This window comes from Pristiophorus japonicus, chromosome 12 (genome assembly GCF_044704955.1).
Source record: "Pristiophorus japonicus isolate sPriJap1 chromosome 12, sPriJap1.hap1, whole genome shotgun sequence".
Classification (NCBI taxonomy): Eukaryota; Metazoa; Chordata; class Chondrichthyes; family Pristiophoridae; genus Pristiophorus; species Pristiophorus japonicus.
The window spans coordinates 84,848,534-84,871,563 of record NC_091988.1 but is presented as its reverse complement, the minus strand read 5'-3'; the positions used below and the strand labels follow the sequence as shown (position 1 = coordinate 84,871,563).

General features: G+C 45.8%; 2 protein-coding genes across 2 annotated transcripts; both read right to left on the bottom strand.

Moving 5' to 3' along the window:
• Positions 1 to 2,416: 2,416 nt before the first annotated feature.
• LOC139276815 (zona pellucida sperm-binding protein 3-like) lies at positions 2,417 to 10,020 on the bottom strand. The gene is made up of 11 exons (XM_070894814.1): positions 9,982 to 10,020; positions 8,235 to 8,347; positions 5,181 to 5,493; positions 3,874 to 3,989; positions 3,687 to 3,790; positions 3,404 to 3,581; positions 3,186 to 3,306; positions 3,024 to 3,115; positions 2,788 to 2,939; positions 2,577 to 2,711; positions 2,417 to 2,505 (listed from the first exon to the last, which is right to left on the bottom strand). Exons 1-11 carry the CDS (start codon positions 10,018 to 10,020, stop codon positions 2,417 to 2,419), a joined length of 1,452 nt encoding a protein of 483 aa, XP_070750915.1.
• A 7,068-nt stretch (positions 10,021 to 17,088) lies between these two features.
• On the bottom strand, positions 17,089 to 22,756 carry LOC139276814 (zona pellucida sperm-binding protein 3-like). The gene is made up of 10 exons (XM_070894813.1): positions 22,612 to 22,756; positions 19,950 to 20,194; positions 18,562 to 18,677; positions 18,359 to 18,462; positions 18,076 to 18,253; positions 17,858 to 17,978; positions 17,696 to 17,787; positions 17,460 to 17,611; positions 17,249 to 17,383; positions 17,089 to 17,177 (listed from the first exon to the last, which is right to left on the bottom strand). The coding sequence occupies exons 1-10, from the start codon at positions 22,754 to 22,756 to the stop codon at positions 17,089 to 17,091; spliced, it is 1,377 nt and encodes a 458-aa protein (XP_070750914.1).
• Positions 22,757 to 23,030: the final 274 nt, after the last annotated feature.

Sequence of the window (23,030 nt, the reverse complement as noted above, 5' to 3'; positions counted from 1 at the left end):
TAAGGAGATGCTGCTTTGGTCTATTCCCTTGGCACTGGAGAGAGACTAGAACCTGCTCACACAACTTCCTGGCTGACTGAATGCTGGGTGTCTCTCACCCCATCTACTTTCTGTAGAAAGATGGCAGCAGCTCCTTATTACTTACATCCATTTAAAAAGGCACAGTATTTAATCCAGAGGAGTGGAGATTTATTTATTTGAAAAGTTGTGAAGGGGAGATTTAATATAGAGACTTTGCAAAAAATTGATTAAGGTTTTCATAAGGAATGGGGAGGAGAACACTTTCTAGCAGAAGGGTCAATCACCAGATGATAGATTTAACGTACTAAAGGTTATACTTTCCATAGAGGGAGTGCAGCAAAGGGTCATCAGACAGATTCCTTGGGATGGCAGGACTGTCATATGAGGAGAGAAATCAGTCAACTAGGCCTGTATTCACGAGAGTTTAGCAGAATGAGGAGATCTCATTGAAATGTATAAAATGATGATGGGGTTGGACAGACTGGATATTGCCCATGGCTGGAAAGTCTAGAACAAGGGGGTCACAGTCTCAGGATAAGGGGTAGGAAATTGAGGACATGAGAAATTTCTTCAGAGGGTGGTGAACCTATGGAATTCTCTACCACAGAAGGCTGTGGAGACCACGTCATGGAATATATTTGAGATATAGCAAGACAAGAGTATGGAGAGAAAGCAGATATATGGTGTGGAGTGTATCAGACATGATCATATTGAATGGTGGTACAGGATCAAACAGCCTACTACTGCTCCTATTTTCTATGCTTCTATGTTGAATAGAGGCAGAAAGGGTCAAGTGGCCTCCTACCGTGCTGTATGCGTGCAGATTCCATCCTTTTAAACTCAGGTACTGCTGAGTTTCAACTGACCGCAAAGTGGCCGGTGGTGAGAATCAGTAAAATCTAGGCCTCCAAATCTGGTCTCATGTCTTTCAGATCAGAGGTTCTCAACCAATGGTCTGCAAAAATATTGCAAAGGGCTTGCCAAGCAGCCTGGGATTTTACACAGGATATACAGCACAGAAACAGTTCATTCTGTCCAATCAGTCCATGCTCCACTCGAGCCTCCTCCAGTCTTTCATTGAAATCTAGCAGCATATCCCTTCTCTGACATGCTGGTCCAACCTCCCTTTATATACATCGATGCTATTTGTTTCAACCACTCAGTGGTAGTAGGTTCAGCATTCTCAAAGATTTTAAAAAACTTTAATAAGTCAGCTTTAAAAAAACACACCATATTAGGTGGGAAATCCAGCCGAGCAAAAATGGTGGCTGTGATCTGAACACAACACTGTCCCCCAGACCTCGCTCCAATGTTTGTGATGGCGGCAGCGGCCACTAAGCCCAGGGACCTGCTCACTGAATGGAGAAAGCTGGCAGCACTGGTCTGCCACCTTAATCTCTCCGCAGCTTATGATAATTCATCCCTCACCACCGCCACTTGTTCCAACACCATGTTACGTTGGTTGGTCTTCCTTTTCCTGGAAGAATTTCACCCCTCACTTCCCAAATCCTCTTCCTGCATACGTCAGCAGCTGCAACACTAACCCACTTCAAGTAACCTGCGACTATTGAAATCAGCCAAATCGAGGCTACACTTCAGTTTGGATTTTTTCTCCCATGTATTATTTGTGCGGTCAGGTTTGTCAATCAAGTGAAGGGGAAAGGAAATAGGTAGCAGGTGCAGGGAGTAAAGGAGCTTCGAGGGTCAGTGAGTCAGTCTTTTGGGAGAAAGCCCAGTTGAATGGCACCATTACCAGCAACAGTTTGCAAACATTTATATAATCTGCAGTAACTCCACCCTGGCCCTCATTTTCTCTGCTGAATGGTTGACTCACACCAATAGTTACAAGGGTGTTGGCTGCCCAAACTCATTCATTCTTCACCTGTGAGCATCAGCTGCCTTGCTCTACCAAGGAGGGCCACATAGGCAGACCCAATTTTTCACTCAATATTATGTTCCAGCTGGGATTTCAACCTTCCAACAATGATCTGCACACTACTGGGACCAATTTGGGATGAAAATAAAACCCTGTGGCCTTTAACTGATGTAAAATATTGCAGATGGGCAAAAGGCCATTTTACTGAATCAGAGAACCGGGACCGACTAATGTGCTGGAAACAGTCAGAGAGAATGGGGGCTCATTAGGGAAAGTGGGAGTGGGATGGTCGCCGTGACCAGTATCATGATAGCACAAGCAGCTGCACTAGAAATTTAGTCATTTTTTTTTTATAAAAACAGTTACAAGGGAAATGTGGAATTTAAACACAGGCAAAAGGGCCTTTGAAACAATTGAAGTTCAAAACACCAAGACCAAAGACTAATTCAAGCAAGTCACATTTCAAATTTATTACTCCATTTTTTGACAAATGATAGAAAAGCCCAAATGAGAAAGGATTCAGGTGTGTTTCCTAAAGAGGAAGGCGGCCACCAGAATGGCTGAGATCAGGGCCCCAACTGCCAACGTCACAACCAGAAGCACCTCACCTGCAGAGAATGAGAAGCCATTGAGTCAGGAGTCACTAGACTGGAATTGGGTTCTCAAAATCAACACTCACCTGGAGAAGAACTCGGAATCTCCTCACGAGTCTCGACAGCTTCACTTCCCATCGAATGGACCAGGTCCTTCAGATCAGCATCCAGAATGATCAGTGGTCCAAGGGAAACTTCACCCTCCCACACAGGCTCCGACTCTGCAACAATTCATTCCATCCAGTTACAAACAAACATCGAACAATAGCCCCAACACCCAATACCACCACAACATACCCAGCTCAGATAGGACTTCCCTCCTGTCCCTGGAGTGAAGTCTTCCTCCAGATCGCAATCTCGAGGCTCCACAGTTGCCCCCATCACAACAGGCACAAACCTCATTAGATCCTTCCACCATGGACAGGTCCAATTCAGTCACCAGGAACCATCTAAACAAGCAAGGAAGCACACGATTGGCATATGGATGCATTCTGACCAAAGACGATCACCATTGTTGGTTAGATTTCACTCACCGGTTGGCTGGCTTCTGGAAGGAACAAGCTTTGTTGACTGAATCTGGCCTTTGATCTGCTGCAGCTACTTTCAGGTGGCAAGTGATGAAGATCTGCAGGAGACACATGCAGGAGTTACTCAGTGTCAAACGCTCACCGTCTCAACATCTGGTCTCCTCTTACCAAGTCCCTGTCGTCTTCAAAGAAGCGGAATGCATCCAGCTTGAACTGAAGCTTATCCAGGTGATCTCGCGGTGACACGAAGGACGAAAAGGAGTCTTCGTCTCGGCTGTCCAACAGGCAACTGGAAAGAGGGTCAGAAAGAGCTGCATCATTAAGAATGGATTCCCTCCGCCAAACAGTTATGTGTGTGACATATGCAGCCCAGATAAAGACCTTACCCGTTGAAGTCAATAATGTTGTATCTGGGGGTGGAGTCCTGGTCTGGGCTCAGTGTAGCTATACAGCGGTCAATATAGAGCTTCAGAGGCATGTGGTTCACAGTCATCACAGAGGCCTCGATGTGAATGAGGTCACCCAGGTGGTAGATATTGGAGGTACGCTCTGCACTCCAGTTAGCTGGAAAGGGAAAGGGAATGAGAGCAGGAACACAAGCTTTGGGTTCCTCACTGGATTCCAAGGAATGGGTAAAACAGGCATAGTAGATAATTGACGATCACTTACCAGTCATCAGACGCAGGGAGAATGACAGACGTCCCTCTCCTGCCTTGGTGGAGGAGAAGGGGACCCAGGTGGGCTTGATCGCATTGCTGCTCACTGTCCTCTTCCTGTGGGAAGGAAGAAGGCAAGTTTTACTTCCAATTCACTACCCCATCAGAGAAAAGAAGAGCCTGTCAATCATCCACCTTACCTGGGATAATGGCACACAATAGGGACAACTAATCCACTGGTTCTCACAATGACTCCTCCAATATGGCTTGGCCTGTAGTACAGGTGGCTGGTGTAAATCAGCAGGTCATCCGTCATCTAGGAGAGAAAATGTGATCTGGTCAGGTACAGAACAAGGGAGTTATTCTTGGACAAGAGAGCAGTGTTTGGAGAAACACACACTGCAATTCATACTTCTATTAATTAGAGTCCCAGCCCTATCCAAATACATTTGAAGAGATATTGTAGGCCTCTGGGGGAAGTGAACCACAATTATGCACTTGTGCATTTATATAAAACTCACTTGACATTGTAAAACATTAATGCACTTCACAGGGAGGTTCAGAAAAAAGTTTGGCACCAAATCAACACAAGATATTTGACCAAAGGCTTGGCCACAAACAAAGTTTTAATAAGTGCCATAAACAGATGGAGTGGTAGAAAGGCAGAGGGGTTTAGGGATGGAAGACAGCACCAGGGATAACTGCTCCATTGGGTCTCAGTACTTTATGGTCACATGGTGATGCATATAAAGCTGTAAATTATATATAAATTCAATAGGTCTCAGGGGACTCTGATCTGTAATAAAAAAGGACTATGGTCACAGCTTACTTTGGAGCTTGCCGTATCTAGTCTGACTATTCAAGACATAACATTCCAAATTTCAACAATCCTGAGAATTCCTTCAAAGGATTGTCTTCAGTCCAGGTTTCCTCAGTACAATTTCACCATAAGCATGTTCTGCCTTTATTCTAGGGGCAGCTTAATTTGATGAAAAATGCCTCAATTTTTCCAAGCATTTTTGCATAAAAGAACACTTGAATATTTAGCAATCAGTTCCCATGATTCTTTCTACAAGTCAAAAATAGCATGGAACTCCAACTGTGTCCCAACCAATCTCAAATCAAAAATAAACCAGCAAATGTGCATCAAAAAAAGTCACCCATGTAGCCACAATCCTTCATCTCACCCTCCACTGTTACATTGCTCAAGACAGTCTAGTAACCATGTACTTCAGTCCAGATGACCAGTTTATTTTCAATCAATAAAAGGTTGAATCAGGGAAAGAAACCTCCATGAGTATCTCATTTAAACAGGCCTCACTAAAATATTCTGAACATAAAGCACAATCAAAATGAAAGCTTACATTAAAATCATATTGTTACAGGTCCATATATTTCATAGAATGTTCAGCACAAACAGTCCATTCAGCCCAACTAGTCCATGCCAGTGTTCCTCCTCCCAGGGGCCCTTTGTTTGCAGAAGGTTTTAGATCAAGAATCACATTACCTTTACTGTGCTGTCACATTCATGGAGCCCATAATGAAATAGGACGGTGTGGTTCTGAGAGTAGACCCCAGTTGGCCGACAACCTGTTGACCCCAGGGTCAGATCAGCTGCTTTAATCAGGTGCCTGGTTCCAAATAAATCCATCTGTACACTGACCAGCAGGTTCTGCTCTCCACACTGCACCATCACAGTCTGCAGTGGAGACACACTTCGCCCCTCAGACTTACTGAAACCAGAACCAAAAGCTGGGCCTGGAGGGACACGAGTGGCCTTCTGAATGCTCCATGGGAAGTCCAAGTTTCTAAACTGCTGCCTGGTATCAGAGCAACAAACCACTCCGATCAAAACCAATAGAGGCACCAAACCCTTCACTAGTTGCCCCATAATACAAACTACTGCAGCTCAACTGTTCTCTGTGGGGAGTCCCCTGATCCCCTTTTATACACACAGCCTGCCATCACCTGAAAACAATTGGAGCAGGTGTGGCTAAACTAAACCAATAGACTATTCAACATTCTCACTAATTGTTTGTTTCCAGAAAGTTTTTCACACAGACTGGTTCAGTGATCGGGAGATGCACCAGGTTGGAGACTATCTGGGTCTCTGGGAACAAGACAAGTTCAGCTTTTGTTTTTTGATGTACTGAATATTTACTGAAACAGAATATAATGAAATAAACATATACAGACACCTAAAGAACATACATTCTATTCAAACTATGTAAATTTACACATACTTTTTGACTTCAGATAAATACAGAGCTATATTTTATTAAGAGCTTTGATAATGTTGAACTGAAAGAAGTCTATTTCCATCTCTGTACCACTGCCCGACTCCGCCCCTGCCTCGGGTCCTCCAACCCTGCAACGCTCCGAGATCTCTGCACTCCTCCAATTGTGGACTCTTGCATCTCCCTGATTTCGATTGCTCCAACATTGGTGGCTGTGCCTTCAACTGCCTTTGCCCTAAGCTCTGTGATATCCTCCCTGAACCTCTCCTCCTCTCTGCATTTCTCCTCCTTTCAGACTCCGATGAAAGGTCATCGACATTAAATTCTCATGGAAGTTCATCGACCTGAAACGTTAACTGTGTTTCTCTCCAAAATGTTGCCTGACCTGCTGAGTATTTCCAAAATTTTCTATTTTTATTTCAAATTTCCAGCACCTGGAGTATTTTGCTTTTGTCCTCCTGTAAGACGCTCTTTAAGACCTATCTATTTGACAAGTTTTTGATCACCTGTTCTAATATCTCCACTTGTGACTCAGTGTCAAATTGTGTTTGATAACTTTCCTGTGAAGCTCCTTGGGTCATCTTATGATGTTAAAGGTGCTACATAAGTGCAGGTTGTTGTTAGTTTTAAAGCTGTACATGGGCTCTTTTATAATCCTTTTGGTGCAACACCCGAAAACGATTGGAGACTTGTTCAGAGTGAGATCGGATTCAGATCTAAACAGGTTAACTGCCCTACAGCCTGATGCAGTCTGTAGTGACCTGTTGAGGTCCAATAGCTGATTGCATGTGGAGAATTGGTCATGTCTTGGTTTATTTTAATAAATCAATAGAAGTGATGCTGGATTGCCCAGTTCCACCAACAGAGAGGCAGCTGCACAAATGCCCCTTAAACTGAGGCGGCACCACTAATATAATTAAACATCATCACCTATTAAACTAAAATAAACTCATAATGTAAATCACAATATTATTACTCGTGTCGATAAGACTTTCCTTTCCCTGCCGTACCCATCGGTTGCAGGAGGACTCGAGTGTACCGATGGGCACCGCATGCTCCCTCTCCAGGGCCACCTGAGCATGGACAAGACCGAGGAGGAGAGACAGGAAGGCTGAGTGAACCCTCCCAACCCGTGGGCTGCACTCAGTCTGGGCCTGTGAATATTTGTCTTCGCCAGGCCCTGGGTCAGAGGTCAAGTTATTACAGAATTCTTCTTTTCTCTCGATTATTATTGAAAATTCTTTTGCCACTTGAGCTTCCCTCCTCTCCCACTCCTGGCTCCTGAGCTCACCCACATCCCCAATTCCAGCACCCTGCTAACTATCCCCTGCCCCCTTCCCCCACTGATGCTGCCACCTACTGACCCCACCCCATCCACAATTCCTGCACCCCAATGTCTGTTACCTACCTCCTAGCCCCACCCACCCCCCGTCCCTATTCCCACACCTTTCCCCTTCAACTGGCCACTATGTGCCCCAGCACCTCACCACTCGCACTGTTCCCCACCCCCTGTCCGAGCCCTGCCAAACCAGCTGGTCCAGACCCCACCCCCTGCAACTGTCCCTGCCCCCCATCCCCTTCCCCTACCTTCACGCCCCCACCCTCTTCTGTTACTCTGGGACCTCCCCGGAGCCCTCCGCCCCCTTTCCACCCTTCCCCTGCTCACTCCTTAGTCCCTGCCCTGGAATCCCAGCTCCTGATCTACGACCCAATAGCTCACTCAGGATGGACAGGGTGGAACTGAACCAGACAGGCAAGCAGACACCACATTTAACTTCTGAACTTGTCCTGAGCTTACTAATCTTGGCCCATGGTGTTGATCAATTTGCCTTAGTGTCGGTTATGGAAGGGGGGAAAGTCAACCAATGCCCTGCTATAATTCTTGGCCTTGCTGATTAATTGGTTTATGGAGTGCTGTGGTGTGTTGTTCATGACCTTGGCAGGAAGATGTGGAGGAAGCTGGCTGTGGTTTATTGGGGGGATTAACCGCCGCCTCAGGAACTTGTGGTTTGGTTTCGGCAGAAGCTGTGCTCAGGTAGTGTGGCGCGGCCCCATTGGAGGAAGTGTCCCGATGTGCCATGTTTTAGTGTGGTTCTACTATGGTAAAATGGACAATCCATTTGTACACTCAGTGAAAAGAAAGAAAGAACTTGGGCTGGATTTTGGGGTCATTTGCGATCGGGTTTTTGCCAGGTTTTGGCCGTCCGCGGCGAAAAATCTGTCGGTCAGCTGTTTTTCACCCTGTCGCGATCCTCGATTCGTTTTTTGCGGCGGCGATGCTTAGAAACACCGGGGAGAGCTGCGCCAGGTGTGCACCGGCTCACATTGTGACACCGCTGCGAGTTTCGAGTCTCACTCGACCCGTACGCCGCGAAACGCGCCCCACGATGACCACCAGGGAAAACACAGCCCTGTCGACGGTGGTGAGTTGGATAAACTGGAAAAAAGGTAAGTTAAAATTTTTAATGTTTTCATTTTTGCAGCAATTTGTGAGATAAGGGTGTTGGCAATGTTTCTTTAATGATTTTTTGACGTTTTTTCCCCTCCCAAGGCCTCTCTCTCAGCGCTCCTGGCCCCGCACTAAAGTTGGCGAGGTTCCTGTTTTTGCGCTGCAAAAGTAGTTCAACGCCTCCCTTTGCGCTCCACCTCTGGCACAGAGCCCAAATGTTGAAAGTTAAGCAATTAATCGCTAACGTTAATTGGGCAGTAAATTTCCTGCCTCGCCTCTGTTTTCACCCTGAAGACGGAAAGCCGAAGATCTCGCCCCTTGTGTCTATATAGCACATTTCACAACCACGGAACATCCCAAAGCACTTTACAGTCAACAAAGAATTTTTGAAGTGTGGTCACAGTTGTAATGACAGAATTACAGGCAGAGTCTCAGTTTAATGTCTTATCCGTAAGACGGCACCTCCGACAGTGCAGCACTCTCTCAGTACTGCACTGGAAGTGTTGGCCTGGATCACCTGCTCAACTCCCTTAAGTGGGACTTGAACCCACAACCTTCTGACTGAGGTGCGAGCATGTTACCTATTGCACCATGGCTGACCAGTTGGGCCTCTATTATGTATAATCTTCCACAGGGCCCCTCTCGTTATCAAGAAAGAGATCCTGGACTTCCCATGAACAACACCAGGAGAGATCGACTCGTGTAATATATAAAGCTACTCTATGAATGAATAAGATGCGGAGGCGGTAACCCAGTCGGAGTGTTCCGATACCCAGGCAGAACGGCCAACTCCTCTTTGGACATATTCCTGGAGGTTTCATCACATGACCTCCAACCCCTCCACCAACACGTTCATCCTGAGGGCACCCCACCTTCCCATCCTGATTGGAGAGCGGAGTCATTTCCTTACCCACGCAGGTGATTCTTGATTCCCAGTCAGATAACCATTTTATCCTTTCTCCAATATTTTTATCATCAATAAACAGAAGTACTCAGAGAAAATGAAGACGACAATTTATTTTAATGCTCCTGTGATTTTTCTGCTTGCAGCAGTGTCGTGGAGATTTATCTTTATTTTGTGTAGACTCCAGGGTAATCCTGGAGCGTTGGCAGCCCTATATCCAGGGCGGGCCAGTTTTCCCCACAATTTCATTTTCGAACCAGATTCCCAGATCTTTTACAATGGTGGTTGGAGATTTGGGAAGAGGAATGCTGACCCCAACAATGAAAATTAGCACTGCGTGGACATGGGCAAGAACCCCTATACCAGTGTGGCATTACCCTATCTCACACTAGACACTCCTTGTGAGCTGGGAGAGTGAGAACGACCATTTTTAAACACCTGATTGAGAGTTAGTTTTGTGCTGTGGGTCTGGGTTGGGAAGAGTGGAGATTATCCTCAAACTTATTTCAGGCAGGACCATTAAAGGCAGCAGGGAGTAAAAAAAAAGAAAGGGAGAAAAAGAGTATAGAGTCTTCCATTTCATCAGGCTGGGTCAAATCCATACCTTGAATCCCAAAAGCCCAAAGAAGAAAGCTCAATTTGTTTTAGTTTGGGTCTTTTTGTTCCCCACTCCAATGTTCTCCTTGCCTGAAGGCATTGATTCAAAGAGATTCCTCACCCTGATTGGCTGCTGTTCTTGTATGCCCAGCCAATGCATGTTTTCGTTACTTGACCGTGGTAGGGTAGGGAAGTGGAGTTTTTGTTTCATTTCCAAGTATACTTGTAAATTTTTATATTCAAAATACATTGAAAAGCAGTTCAGTACAGTTGGATGTGGTCAGCAATTTAATACAATACAGTTGGATACTGACAGCGGTTCCGTTCAATACATTTGCTTGCTTTACATTGCAGAGGTACAATTCAGGATACATTGTAATACAGTCATCAAATTACAGTACATGGAATGGGTGAGGTTATAGTTAGATTTCTTTGCAACATACATTACTGAACAGAACTTGCATTACATGGTGTTTTCAGATCATGGTGCTTTATATATACAAAAAGTTTACAAGTACAGCCCAAGGGGAGTTTTATACTGATTCCAGCCTAGAGGTGGAGTTGGGAAAGGGATATTGAGGGAGTGTTGGGTTGAGGGTGGGGGATTGGAAAACAGCATCAGAAATTTGAATCCACTCCTCATAACTGCACTTTCCAGACAGGATGTCCGGATGGTGATCAGGAGCAAGAATCTTCAGCTAACTTGCCACCGCACTAGCCAAGAGTCAGAGGCCAACTCTATTCCCCCACACTGCTCCCCTTGCTGAGATTGGCAAACACTGAGCAGACCAAGCATCGAATCTGGGATTTTCTGCTCTGTTGGCCTCAGTACCATTAACAATGTTTAGTACAGAGGAGATCAGACATTGAATTTGCCTCAGTAGGTAGCACTCCTACCTGAGGTCAGAAGATCATGTGTTCAAATCCCACTCCAGAGACTGCAGCACAAAATCCAGGCCAACACTAGTTGAATACTGAAGGAGCACTACACTGGTAGAGGTTCGTCTTTCTGATGGGACGTTCAACCGTGGCTCCATCTGGCCTCTCTAGCGGCTGTAAAATATTCGATGGGACTATTGAAAAGAGGTCAGTCCTCTACATGTTCTGGCCAATATTTATCAGAATGATACTAGGGCTAAATTATACAAACAGGCTGCTTCGACTAGGTTTGTATTCCTTGAGTAAAGAAGGAAAAAGGGTGATCGAATTGAGATGTAGGTTAAAAGGAATTGGTGGGGAAAAATATTTCCTCTGGTCAGGGAGCCCAGAAGTAGTATGAGAATAATAGGTGCAGGAGTTGGCAACCTGGTCCCTCGAGCATGCTCCACCAATTAATAAGATCATGGCTGACCTGATAATGAACTCAGCTCCCTTCCCTGCCCGCTCAAAAACCTATCACCAGCTTAAATATATTCAATGACTGCAGCGCTCTGGGACAGAGTTCCATAGATTTACAACACTCGAGAAGAAATTCCTCGTCTCAGTTTTAAATGGGCAGCCCCCTATTCTGAGACTAAGTCCTCTGCATCCACCTGGTCAAGCTCTCATTATCTTGTCAATATCTCACATTCTTCTGAACGCCAATGATATAGGCCCAACCTACCTTCATAAGTCAACCCCCTTAGCTCCAGAATCAACCTAGTAAACTTTCTCTGAACAACCTCCAATGCAAGTATATCCTTCCTTAAATACTGAGACCAAAACTGTACACAGTAATCCAGGTGTGGCCTCACCAATACCCTGTACAGTTGTAGCAGGACTTCCCTGCTTCTATACTCTATCCTCCCTTGCAATAAAGGCCAACATGCCATTTGCCTTCCTGATTACTTGCTGTCGCTGCATACTAACTTTGTTTCTTGCACAAGGACCCCCCCGCCCCGCAGCATTTTGCAATTTATCTTCATTTAAAATTAGAATTTGCTTCTCAATTATTGCTGCCAAAGTGGATAACCTTACATTTTCCCACATTATACTCCAGCTGCTAAATTTTTGCCCACTTAGCTTGTCTATATCCCTTTGCAGATTGTGTCCTCCTCACAATTTGCTTTCCCACCCATCTTTGTTTCAGCAAACTTGGCTACATTACACTCGGTCCTTTCATCCAAGTCATTAATAGATTGTACATAGTTGAGGACCCAGCACCGATCCCTGCAGCACCCCACTAGTTACTGTTCGCCAAGTGGAAAATTACCCATTTATCCCGACTCTTGTGTTAGCCAATCCTCTATCCATGCTAATATATTACCCCCAACCCCGTGAACTTTTATCTTGTGCAGTAACCTTCCATGTGGGAGATTACTGGTGGACAGACGTGTTTCACAGCCACTGCGGAGGATGGAGGAGCGTCCTGGGCAGCGCACAACCTCCCTGCAGACTTACTCAAGTACATGTGCGGGTGGAGAGATTTGGCTACCGAGTCGGCGGCAGGGCACCTTTGGGTGGAAGGGCTTTTTTTTTTACTGTCTGGGGTTGCGGTGAGTTTTAGGTGCCATCTTTGGGCAACATGAGTCCACCTGCCTCCGGGAGCAGGGAGTGACAGGGGCATGGCTTCCTCGACGTCACAACGCTTTCCATTGTCCCCTGTGGGGCAGGGAGAATGCACAGCAGCCAGCTTACTGCAGATAGGCCATCAGGTGCTGGATGGTGACCAGTGACAAATATACAAGGTCCAGGTCAATCATTGGAGCAGTAAAAAATTGTCTGCCGAAGATTACAAAATATTTGTTCAATGTCTGCCATTTCCCTGTTCCCCAGTCTCATTCTCTAGGGGGCCAACATTTACCTTAACTATTCTTTCTTTATGTACTCGTAGAAAATTAAGACAATTACAACTAACCCTATTAAATATGGATCACATTTAGTGAAGTTACAGTACACTGAGGCCAAAACATACCTACCTGCAGTGGCCAATTAAGGAGATGCTGCTTTGGTCTATTCCCTTGGCACTGGAGAGAGACTAGAACCTGCTCACACAACTTCCTGGCTGACTGAATGCTGGGTGTCTGTAACCCCATCTACCTTCTGCAGAAAGATGGCAGCAGCTCCTTATTACTTACATCCATTTAAAGGCACAATATTTAATCCAGAGGAGTGGAGATTTAATAGAGACTTTCAAAAAGTTATGAAGGTTTTCATAAGGAATGGGAAGGAGAACACTTTCTAGCAGAAGGGTCAGTCACCAGATGATAGATTTAAAGTACTAAAGGTTATACTTTCCATAGAGGGAGTGCAGCAAAGGGTCACCAGACTGATTCCTTGGGATGGCAAGACTCGTATGAGGCGAGAAATCAGTCAACTAGGCCTGTATTCACTAGAGTTTAGCAGAATGAGGAGAGCTCAGGTGAAATATATAAAATTTTGATGGGGTTGGACAGACTGGATATTGCCCCTGGCTGGGAAGTCTAGAACAAGGGGTCAGTGTCTCAGGATAAGGGGTAGGAAATTTAGGACATGAGAAATTTCTTCAGAGGGTGGTGAACCTGTGGAATTCTCTACCACAGAAGGCTGTGGAAATTAAGTCATGGAATATATGAGATATAGCAAGACAAAGGAGTATGGAGAGAAAGCAGGAATATGGTGAGGAGAGGATCAGACATCATCATATTGAATGGTGGTACAGGATCAAACAGCCTACTACTGCTCCTATTTTCCATGCTTCAATGTTAAATACAGGCAAAAAGGGTCAAGTGGCCTCCTACCCTGCTGTATGCGTGCAGGTTCCATCCTTTTAAACTCAGGTACTGCCGAGTTTCAACTGACCCCAAAGTGGCAGGTGGTGAGAATCAGTAAAATCTAGGCCTCCAAATCTGGTCTCATGTCTTTCAGATCAGAGGTGCTCAACCAATGGTCTGCAAAAATATTGCAAATGGCTTGCCAAGCAGCCTGGGATTTTACACAGGATATACAGCACAGAATCAGTTCATTCTGCCCAATCAGTCCATGCTCCACGCGAGTCTCCTCCAGTCTTTCATTGAAATCTAGCAGCATATCCCTTCTCCGACATGCTGGTCCAACCTCCCTCTATATACATCCATGCAGAGGAGGACAAAGGGTTTGATTAGGGCAGGGAAAATGGAGTATGAGAAGAAGCTTGCAGGGAACATTAAGACGGACTGCAAAAGTTTCTATAGATATGTAAAGAGAAAAAGGTTAGTAAAGACAAATGTAGGTCCCCTGCAGTCAGAATCAGGGGAAGTCATAACGGGGAACAAAGAAATGGCAGACCAATTGAACAAGTACTTTGGTTCAGCATTCACGAAGGAGGACACGAACAACCTTCCGGTTATAAAAGGGGTCGGAGGGTCTAGTAAGGAGGAGGAACTGAGGGAAATCCTTATTAGCCGGGAAATTGTGTTGGGGAAATTGATGGGATTGAAGGCCGATAAATCCCCAGGGCCTGATGGACTGCATCCCAGAGTACTTGAGGTGGCCTTGGAAATAGTGGATGCGTTGACAGTCATTTTCCAACATTCCATTGACTCTGGATCAGTTCCTATGGAGTGGAGGGTAGCCAATGTAACCCCACTTTTTAAAAAAGGAGGGAGAGAAAAAACAGGGAATTATAGACCGGTCAGCCTGACATCGGTAGTGGGTAAAATGATGGAATCAATTATTAAGGATGTCATAGCAGTGCATTTGGAAAGAGGTGACATGATAGGTCCAAGTCAGCATGGATTTGTGAAAGGGAAATCATGCTTGACAAATCTTTTGGAATTTTTTGAGGATGATTCCAGTAGAGTGGATAAGGGAGAACCAGTTGATGTGGTATATTTGGACTTTCAGAAGGCGTTCGACAAGGTCCCACACAAGAGATTGATGTGCAAAGTTAGAGCACATGGGATTGGGGGTAGTGTACTGACATGGATTGAGAACTGGTTGTCAGACAGGAAGAAAAGAGTAGGAGTAAATGGGGACTTTTCAGAATGGCAGGCAGTGACTAGTGGGGTACCGCAAGGTTCTGTGCTGGGGCCCCAGCTGTTTACACTGTACATTAATGATTTAGATGAGGGGATTAAATGTAGTATCTCCAAATTTGCAGATGACACTAAGTTGGGTGGCAGTGTGAGCTGCGAGGAGGGTGCTGTGAGGCTGCAGAGCGACTTGGATAGGTTAGGTGAGTGGGCAAATGCATGGCAGATGAAGTATAATGTGGATAAATGTGAGGTTATCCACTTTGGTGGTAAAAACAGAGAGACAGACTATTATCTGAATGGTGACAGATTAGGAAAAGGGGAGGTGCAATGAGACCTGGGTGTCATGGTACATCATTGAAGGTTGGCATGCAGGTGCAGCAGGCAGTTAAGAAAGCAAATGGCATGTTGGCCTTCATAGCAAGGGGATTTGAGTACAGGGTCAGGGAGGTGTTGCTACAGTTGTACAGGGCATTGGTGAGGCCACACCTGGAGTATTGTGTACAGTTTTGGTCTCCTAACCTGAGGAAGGACATTCTTGCTATTGAGGGAGTGCAGCGAAGGTTCACCAGACTGATTCCCGGGATGGTGGGACTGACCTATCAAGAAAGACTGGATCAACTGGGCTTGTATTCACTGGAGTTCAGAAGAATGAGAGGGGACCTCATAGAAACATTTAAAATTCTGACAGGGTTAGACAGGTTAGATGCAGGAAGAATGTTTCCAATGTTGGAGAAGTCCAGAACCAGAGGTCACAGTCTAAGGATAAAGGGGTAAGCCATTTAGGACCGAGATGCGGAGGAACTTCTTCACCCAGAGAGTGGTGAACCTGTGGAATTCTCTACCACAGAAAGTTGTTGAGGCCAATTCACTAAATATATTCAAAAAGGAGTTAGATGAGGTCCTTACTACTCAGGGGATCAAGGGATATGGCGAGAAAGCAGGAAGCGGGTACTGAAGTGCATGTTCAGCCATGAACTCATTGAATGGCGGTGCAGGCTAGAAGGGCCGAATGGCCTACTCCTGCACCTATTTTCTATGTTTCTATGCTATTTGTTTCAACCACTCAGTGGTAGGTTCAGGATTCTCATCACTGATTTAAAAACTTTAATAAGTCAGCTTTAAAAAAAACATGCCATATTAGGTGGGAATCCAGCCGAGCAAAATGGTGGCTGTGATCCAAACACAACACTGCACCCCCCCTCCGCGCTCCCCTTCCAATGTTTGTGATGGTGGCAGCGGCCACAAAGCCCAGGGACCTGCTCACTGAATGGAGAAAGCTGGCAGCACTGGTCTGCCACCTTAATCTCTCCGCAGCTTATGATAATTCATCCCTCACCACCGCCACTTGTTCCAACACCATGTTACGTTGGTTGGTCTTCCTTTTCCTGGAAGAATTTCACCCCTCACTTCCCAAATCCTCTTCCTGCATACGTCAGCAGCTGCAACACTAACCCACTTCAAGTATCCTGCGACAATTGAAATCAGCCAATCGAGGCTACACTTGAGTTTGGATTTTTTCTCCCATGTATTATTTGTGCGGTCAGGTTTGTCAATCAAGTGAAGGGGAAAGGAAATAGGCAGCAGGTGCAGGGAGTAAAGGAGCTTCGAGGGTCAGTGAGTCAGTCTTTTGGGAGAAAGCCCAGTTGAATGGCACCATTACCAGCAACAGTTTGCAAACACATTTATATAATCTGCAGTAACTCCACCCTGGCCCTCATTTTCTCTGCTGAATGGTTGACTCACACCAATAGTTACAAGGGTGTTGGCTGCCCTTTGCTGCCTAAACTCATTCATTCTTCACCTGTGAGCATTAGCAGCCTTGCTCTACCAAGGAGAGCCACATAGGCAGACCCAATTTTTCACTCAATATTATGTTCCAGCTGGGATTTCAACCTTCCAACAATGATCTGCACACTACTGGGACCAATTTGGGATGAAAATAAAACCCTGTGGCCTTTAACTGATGTAAAATATTGCAGATGGGCAAAAGGCCATTTTACTGAATCAGAGAACCGGGACCGACTAATGTGCTGGAAACAGTCGGAGAGAATGGGGGCTCATTAGGGAAAGTGGGAGTGGGATGGTCGCCGTGACCAGTATCATGATAGCACAAGCAGCTGCACTAGAAATTTAGTCATTTTTTTTTTAATAAAAACAGTTACAAGGGAAATGTGGAATTTAAACACAGGCAAAAGGGCCTTTGAAACAATTGAAGTTCAAAACACCAAGACCAAAGACTAATTCAAGCACTTCACATTTCAAATTTATTACTCCATTTTTTGACAAATGATAGAAAAGCCCAAATGAGAAAGGATTCAGGTGTGTTTCCTAAAGAGGAAGGCGGCCACCAGAGTGGCTGAGATCAGGGCCCCAACTGCCAACGTCACAACCAGAAGCACCTCACCTGCAGAGAATGAGAAGCCATTGAGTCAGGAGTCACTAGACTGGAATTGGGTTCTCAAAATCAACACTCACCTGGAGAAGAACTCGGAATCTCCTCACGAGTCTCGACAGCTTCACTTCCCATCGAATGGACCAGGTCCTTCAGATCAGCATCCAGAACGATCAGTGGTCCAAGGGAAACTTCACCCTCCCACACAGGCTCCGACTCTGCAACAATTCATTCCATCCAGTTACAAACAAACATCGAACAATAGCCCCAACACCCAATACCACCACAACATACCCAGCTCAGATAGGACTTCCCTCCTGTCCCTGGAGTGAAGTCTTCCTCCAGATCGCAATCTCGAGGCTCCACAGTTGCCCCCATCACAACAGGCACAAACTTCATTAGATCCTTCCACCATGGACATGTCCAATTCAGTCACCAGGGACCATCTAAACAAACAAGGAAGCACACGATTGGCATATGGATGCATTCTGACCAAAGACGATCACCATTGTTGGTTAGAATTCACTCACCGGTTGGCTGGCTTCTGGAAGGAACAAGCTTTGTTGACTGAATCTGGCCTTTGATCTGCTGCAGCTACTTTCAGGTGGCAAGTGATGAAGATCTGCAGGAGACACATGCAGGAGTTACTCAGTGTCAAACGCTCACCATCTCAACATCTGGTCTCCTCTTACCAAGTCCCTGTCGTCTTCAAAGAAGCGGAATGCATCCAGCTTGAACTGAAGCTTATCCAGGTGATCTCGTGGTGACACGAAGGAAGAAAAAGAGTCTTCATCTCGGCTGTCCAACAGGCAACTGGAAAGAGGGTCGGAAAGAGCTGCATCATTAAGAATGGATTCCCTCCGCCAAACAGTTAGGAGTGTGACTTATGCAGCCCAGATAAAGACCTTACCCGTTGAAGTCAATAATGTTGTATCTGGGGGTGGAGTCCTGGTCTGGGCTCAGTGTAGCTATACAGCGGTCAATATAGAGCTTCAGAGGCATGTGGTTCACGGTCATCACAGAGGCCTCGATGTGAATGAGGTCACCCAGGTGGTAGATATTGGAGGTACGCTCTGCACTCCAGTTAGCTGGAAAGGGAAAGAGAATGAGCACAGGAACACAAGCTTTGGGTTCCTCACTTGATTCCAAGGAATGGGTAAAACAGGCATGGTAGACAATTGACGATCACTTACCAGTCATCAGACGCAGGGAGAATGACAGACGTCCCTCTCCTGCCTTGGTGGAGGAGAAGGGGACCCAGGTGGGCTTGATCGCATTGCTGCTCACTGTCCTCTTCCTTTGGGAAGGAAGGCGGCAGCTTAACTTCCAATTCACAAACCCCACCACCCCCAACCGCCGTTGGAGGAAAGGAGAGCCTGTCAATCATCTACCTTACCTGGGATAATGGCACACAATAGGGACCACTGCTCCACTGGTTCTCACAATGACTCCTCCAATATGGCTCGGCTTGTAGTACAGGTGGGTGGTGTAAATCAGCAGGTCGTCCGTCATCTGGGAGAGAAAATGTGATCTGGTCAGGGTCAGGTACAGAACAAGGGAGTTATTCTTGGACAAGAGAGCAGTGATTAGAGAAACACACAGCAATTCATACTTCTATTAATTAGAGTCCCAGCCCTATCCAAATCCATTTGAAGAGATATTTCAGCCTCTAGGGGAAGGGAACCTCAATCAAGCACTTAGGCATTTATATAACTCACTTGACATCGTAAAACATTAAGGCACTTCACGGGAGGTTCAAAAAAAAGTTTGGCACCAATCGACGCAAGATCTTTGACGAAAGGCTTGACCACTTAAGCAAAGTTTGAATAAGTACCATAAACAGATGGAGTGGTAGAAAGGCAGAGGGGTTTAGGGATGGAAGACAGCACTAGGGATAACTGCTCCATTGGGCCTCAGTACTTTATGGTCACTTATGGTGATGCATGTAAACCTTTAAATACCATGTCAAACCACCAGAGGACTTATCCCCTGGAGTCCCAAGGTAACCCAGTATGCCATGGGAGCATCATTATATAGTTAAAAAAAAAGGAGGTCTCACAGGCTACTCTGATCTGTAATAAAAGGACTATGGTCACATCTTACTTTGAGCTCACAGTATCTAGTCTGACTATGCAAGACATAACATTCCAAATTTAAACAATCCTGACAATTCCTTCAAAAGGATTGTCTTCAGTCTAGGTTTCCTCAGTACAATTTCACCATAAGCATGTTCTGCCTTTACTCTAGGGGCAGCTCAATTTGATGAAAAATGCCTCATTCTGTCAAAGCATTTTTGCATAAAAGAACCCTTGAATATTTAGTAATCAGTTCCCATGATTTTCTACAAATTGTGAAATATAACATCGGTTGGGATAAAGTTGGAGTTCAATCTCAGAAATCAAAACTAAACCACCAAACGTACATCAAAAAAAGTCACCCATGTTGCCACAACCCTTCATCTCACCCTCCATTGTTACATTGCTCAAGGCAGTCTCGTCACCATGTACTTCAGTACAGATGACCAGTTTAGATTCAATCAATAAAACATTGAATCAGGGAAAGAAACCTCCATGAGTATCTCATTTAAACAGACCTCACTAAAATATTCTGATCATGAAGTCCAATCAAAATGAAAGCTTACATTAAAATCATATTGTTACAGGTCCAAATATTTCATTGAATGTTCAGCACACACAGTCCATTCAGCCCAACTAGTCTATGCCCATGTTCCTCCTCCCAATGGCCCATTGTTTGCAGAAGGTTTTAGATCAAGAATCACATTACCTTTACTGTGCTGTCACATTCATGGAGCCCATAGTGAAATAGGACAGTGTGGTTCTGAGAGTAGACCCCAGTAGGCCGACAACCTGTTGACCCCAGGGTCAGATCAGCTGCTTTAATCAGGTGCCTGGTTCCAAATAAATCCATCTGCACACTGACCAGCAGGTTCTGCTCTCCACACTGTACCATCACAGTCTGCAGTGGAGACACACTTTGCCCCTCAGACTTACTGAAATCAGAACCAAAATCTGGGCCAGAAGGGACACGAGTGGCCTTCTCAATGCTCCATGGGAAGTCCCAGTTTCTAAACCGCTGCCTAGTATCAGAGCAACAAACAACTCCAATCAACACCAACAGAGGACCCAAACCCTTCACTAGTTGCCCCATAATACAAACTACTGCAGCTCAACTGTGCTCTGTGGGGAGGCCCCTGATCCCCTTTTATACACACAGCCTGCCATCACCTGAAAACAATTGGAGCAGGTGTGGTTCAACGAAACCAATAGACTATCCAACAATCTTACTAATTGGTTGTTTCCAGAAAGTTTTTCACACAGACTGGGTCAGTGATCGGGAGATGCTCCAGGCTGGAGACTATCTGGGTCTATGGGAACAAGACAAGTTCAGCTTTTGTTTTTTGATGTACTGAAGATTTACTGAAGCAGAATATAATGAAAGAAACATATACAGACCCCCTAAAGAACATACATTCTATTCAAACTATTTAAATTTACACATACTTTTTGAATTCAGATAAATACAGAGCTATATTTTATTAAGAGCTTTGATAATGTTTCACTGAAAGAAGTCTATTTCCATCTCCGTACCACTGCCCGACTCCGCCCCTGCCTCCAACCCTGCAACGCTCCGAGATCTCTGCGCTCCTCCAATTGTGGCCTCTTGCGTCTCCCTGATTTCGATTGCTCCACCATTGCTGGCTGTGCCTTCTGCTGCCTTTGCCCTATGCTCTGGGATATCCTCCCTGAGCCTCTCCTCCTCTCTGCCTCTCTCCTCCTCTCAGACGCTAATGAAAGATCATCGACATTAAATTCTGACGGAAGTTCATCGACCTGAAACGTTAACTGTGTTTCTCTCTCCAAAATGTTGCCTGACCTGCTGAGTATTTCCAAAATTTTCTATTTTTATTTCAAATTTCCAGCACCTGCAATATTTTGCGTTTGTCCTCCTGGAAGACGCTCTTTAAGACCTATCTATTTGACAAGTTTTTGATCACCTGTTCTAATATCTCCACTTGTAACTCAGTGTCAAATTGTGTTTGATAACACTACTGTGAAGCACCTTGGGTCATCTTACGATGTTAAAGGCACTACATAAGTGCAGGTTGTTGTTAGTTTTAAAGCTGTACATGGGCTCTTTTATAATCCTTTTGGTGCAAGACCCGAAAACGATTGGAGACTTGTTTAGAATGAGATTGGATTCAGATCTAAACAGGATAACTGCCCTACAGCCTGATGCAGTCTGTAGTGACCTGTTGAGGTCCAATAGCTGATTGCATGTAGAGAATTGGTCAAGTCTTGGTTTATTTTAATAAATCAATAGAAGTGATGCTGGATTGGCCCAGTTCCACCAACAGAGAGGCAGCTGCATAAGTGCCCCTCAAACTGAGGCGGCACCACTAATATAATTAAACATCATCACCTATTAAACTAAAATAAACTCATAATGTAAATCACAATATTATTACTCGTGTCGATAAGACTTTCCTTTCCCTGCGGCACCCATCGGTTACAGGAGGACTCGAGTGTACCGATGGGCACCGCATGCTCCCTCTCCAGGGCCACCTGAGCATGGACAAGACCGAGGAGGTGAGACAGGATGGCTGAGTGACCCCTCCCAACCCGTGGGCTGCACTCAGTCTGGGCATGTGAATATTTGTCTTCGATGGCCCTGGGTCAGAGGTCAAGTTATTACAGAATTCTTCTTCTCTCTCGATTATCATTGAAAATTCTTTTGCCAATTGAGCTTCCCTCCTCTCCCACTCCTGGCTCCTGAGCTCACCCCCATCGCTAATTTCAGCACCCTGCTAACTATCCCCTGCCCCCTCCCCCCACTGATGCTGCCACCTACTGACCCCACCCCGTCCACAATTCCTGCACCCCAATGTCTGTTACGTCCCTCCTAGCCCCACCCACCCACCACCCCTGTCCCCCCACCTTTCCCCTTCAACTGGCCACTATGTGCCCCAGCACCTCACCACTCGCACTGTTCCTCACCCCCTGTCCGAACCCTGCCAAACCAGCTGGTCCAGCCCCCACCCCCTGCAACTGTCCCTGCCCCCCATCCCCTTCCCCTACCTTCCCGCCCCCACCTTCTTCTGTTACTCTAGGACCTTCCTGGAGCCCTCCGCCCCCTCTCCAACCGTCCCCTGCCCACTCCTTAGTCCCAGCCCTGGAATCCCAGCTCCTGATCTACGACCCAATGGTTCACTCAGGATGGACAGGGTGGAACTGAACCAGACAGGCAAGCAGACACCACATTTAACTTCTGAACTTGTCCTGAGCTTACTAGTCTTGGCCCATGGTGTTGATCAATTTGCCTTAGTGTCGGTTATGGAAGGGGGGGAAAGTCAACCAATGTCCCTGCTATAATTCTTGGCCTTGCTGATTAATTGGTTTATAGAGTGCTGTGCTGTGTTGTTCATGACCTTGGCAGGAAGATGTGGAGGAAGCTGGCTGTGGTTTATTGGGGGAATTAACCGCCGCCTCAGGAACTTGTGGTTTGGTTTCGGCAGAAGCTGTGCTCAGGTAGTGTGGCGCGGCCCCATTGGAGGAAGTGTCCCGATGTGCCATGTTATAGTGTGGTTCTACTACGGTAAAATGGACAATCCATTTGTGCACCCAGTGAAAAGAAAGAAAGAACTTGGGCTGGATTTTGGGGTCATTTGTGACCGGGTTTTTGCCGGGTTTTGACCCTCCGCGGCGAAAACTCTTGTCGGTCAGCTGTTTTTCACCCTGTCGCGATCCTCGATTCCTTTTTTGCGGCGGCGCTTAGAAGCACCAGGTGTGCACCGGCTCACATTGTGACACCGCTGCGAGTTTCGAGTCTCACTCGACCCGTACGCCG

What these genes read in the sequence shown, in the direction of transcription:
- LOC139276815 (XM_070894814.1), bottom strand. Translation starts at nt 10,020, where the DNA reads ATGCATTGGCTGGGCATACAAGAACAGCAGCCAATCAGG. An exon ending in ATTGTGTGCCATTATCCCAG is followed by an intron (nt 3,791 to 3,873) that starts GTAAGGTGGATG and finishes TCCTTCCCACAG; the next exon opens with GAAGAGGACAGTGAGCAGCA. An exon ending in AACATTATTGACTTCAACGG is followed by an intron (nt 3,307 to 3,403) that starts GTAAGGTCTTTA and finishes CCCTCTTTCCAG; the next exon opens with TTGCCTGTTGGACAGCCGAG.
- LOC139276814 (XM_070894813.1), bottom strand. Translation starts at nt 22,756, where the DNA reads ATGGCACATCGGGACACTTCCTCCAATGGGGCCGCGCCACACTACCTG. An exon ending in CTCCACATCTTCCTGCCAAG is followed by an intron (nt 20,195 to 22,611) that starts GTCATGAACAAC and finishes CTTCTGGCCCAG; the next exon opens with ATTTTGGTTCTGATTTCAGT. An exon ending in GGAAGTCCTATCTGAGCTGG is followed by an intron (nt 17,384 to 17,459) that starts GTATGTTGTGGT and finishes GAATTGTTGCAG; the next exon opens with AGTCGGAGCCTGTGTGGGAG.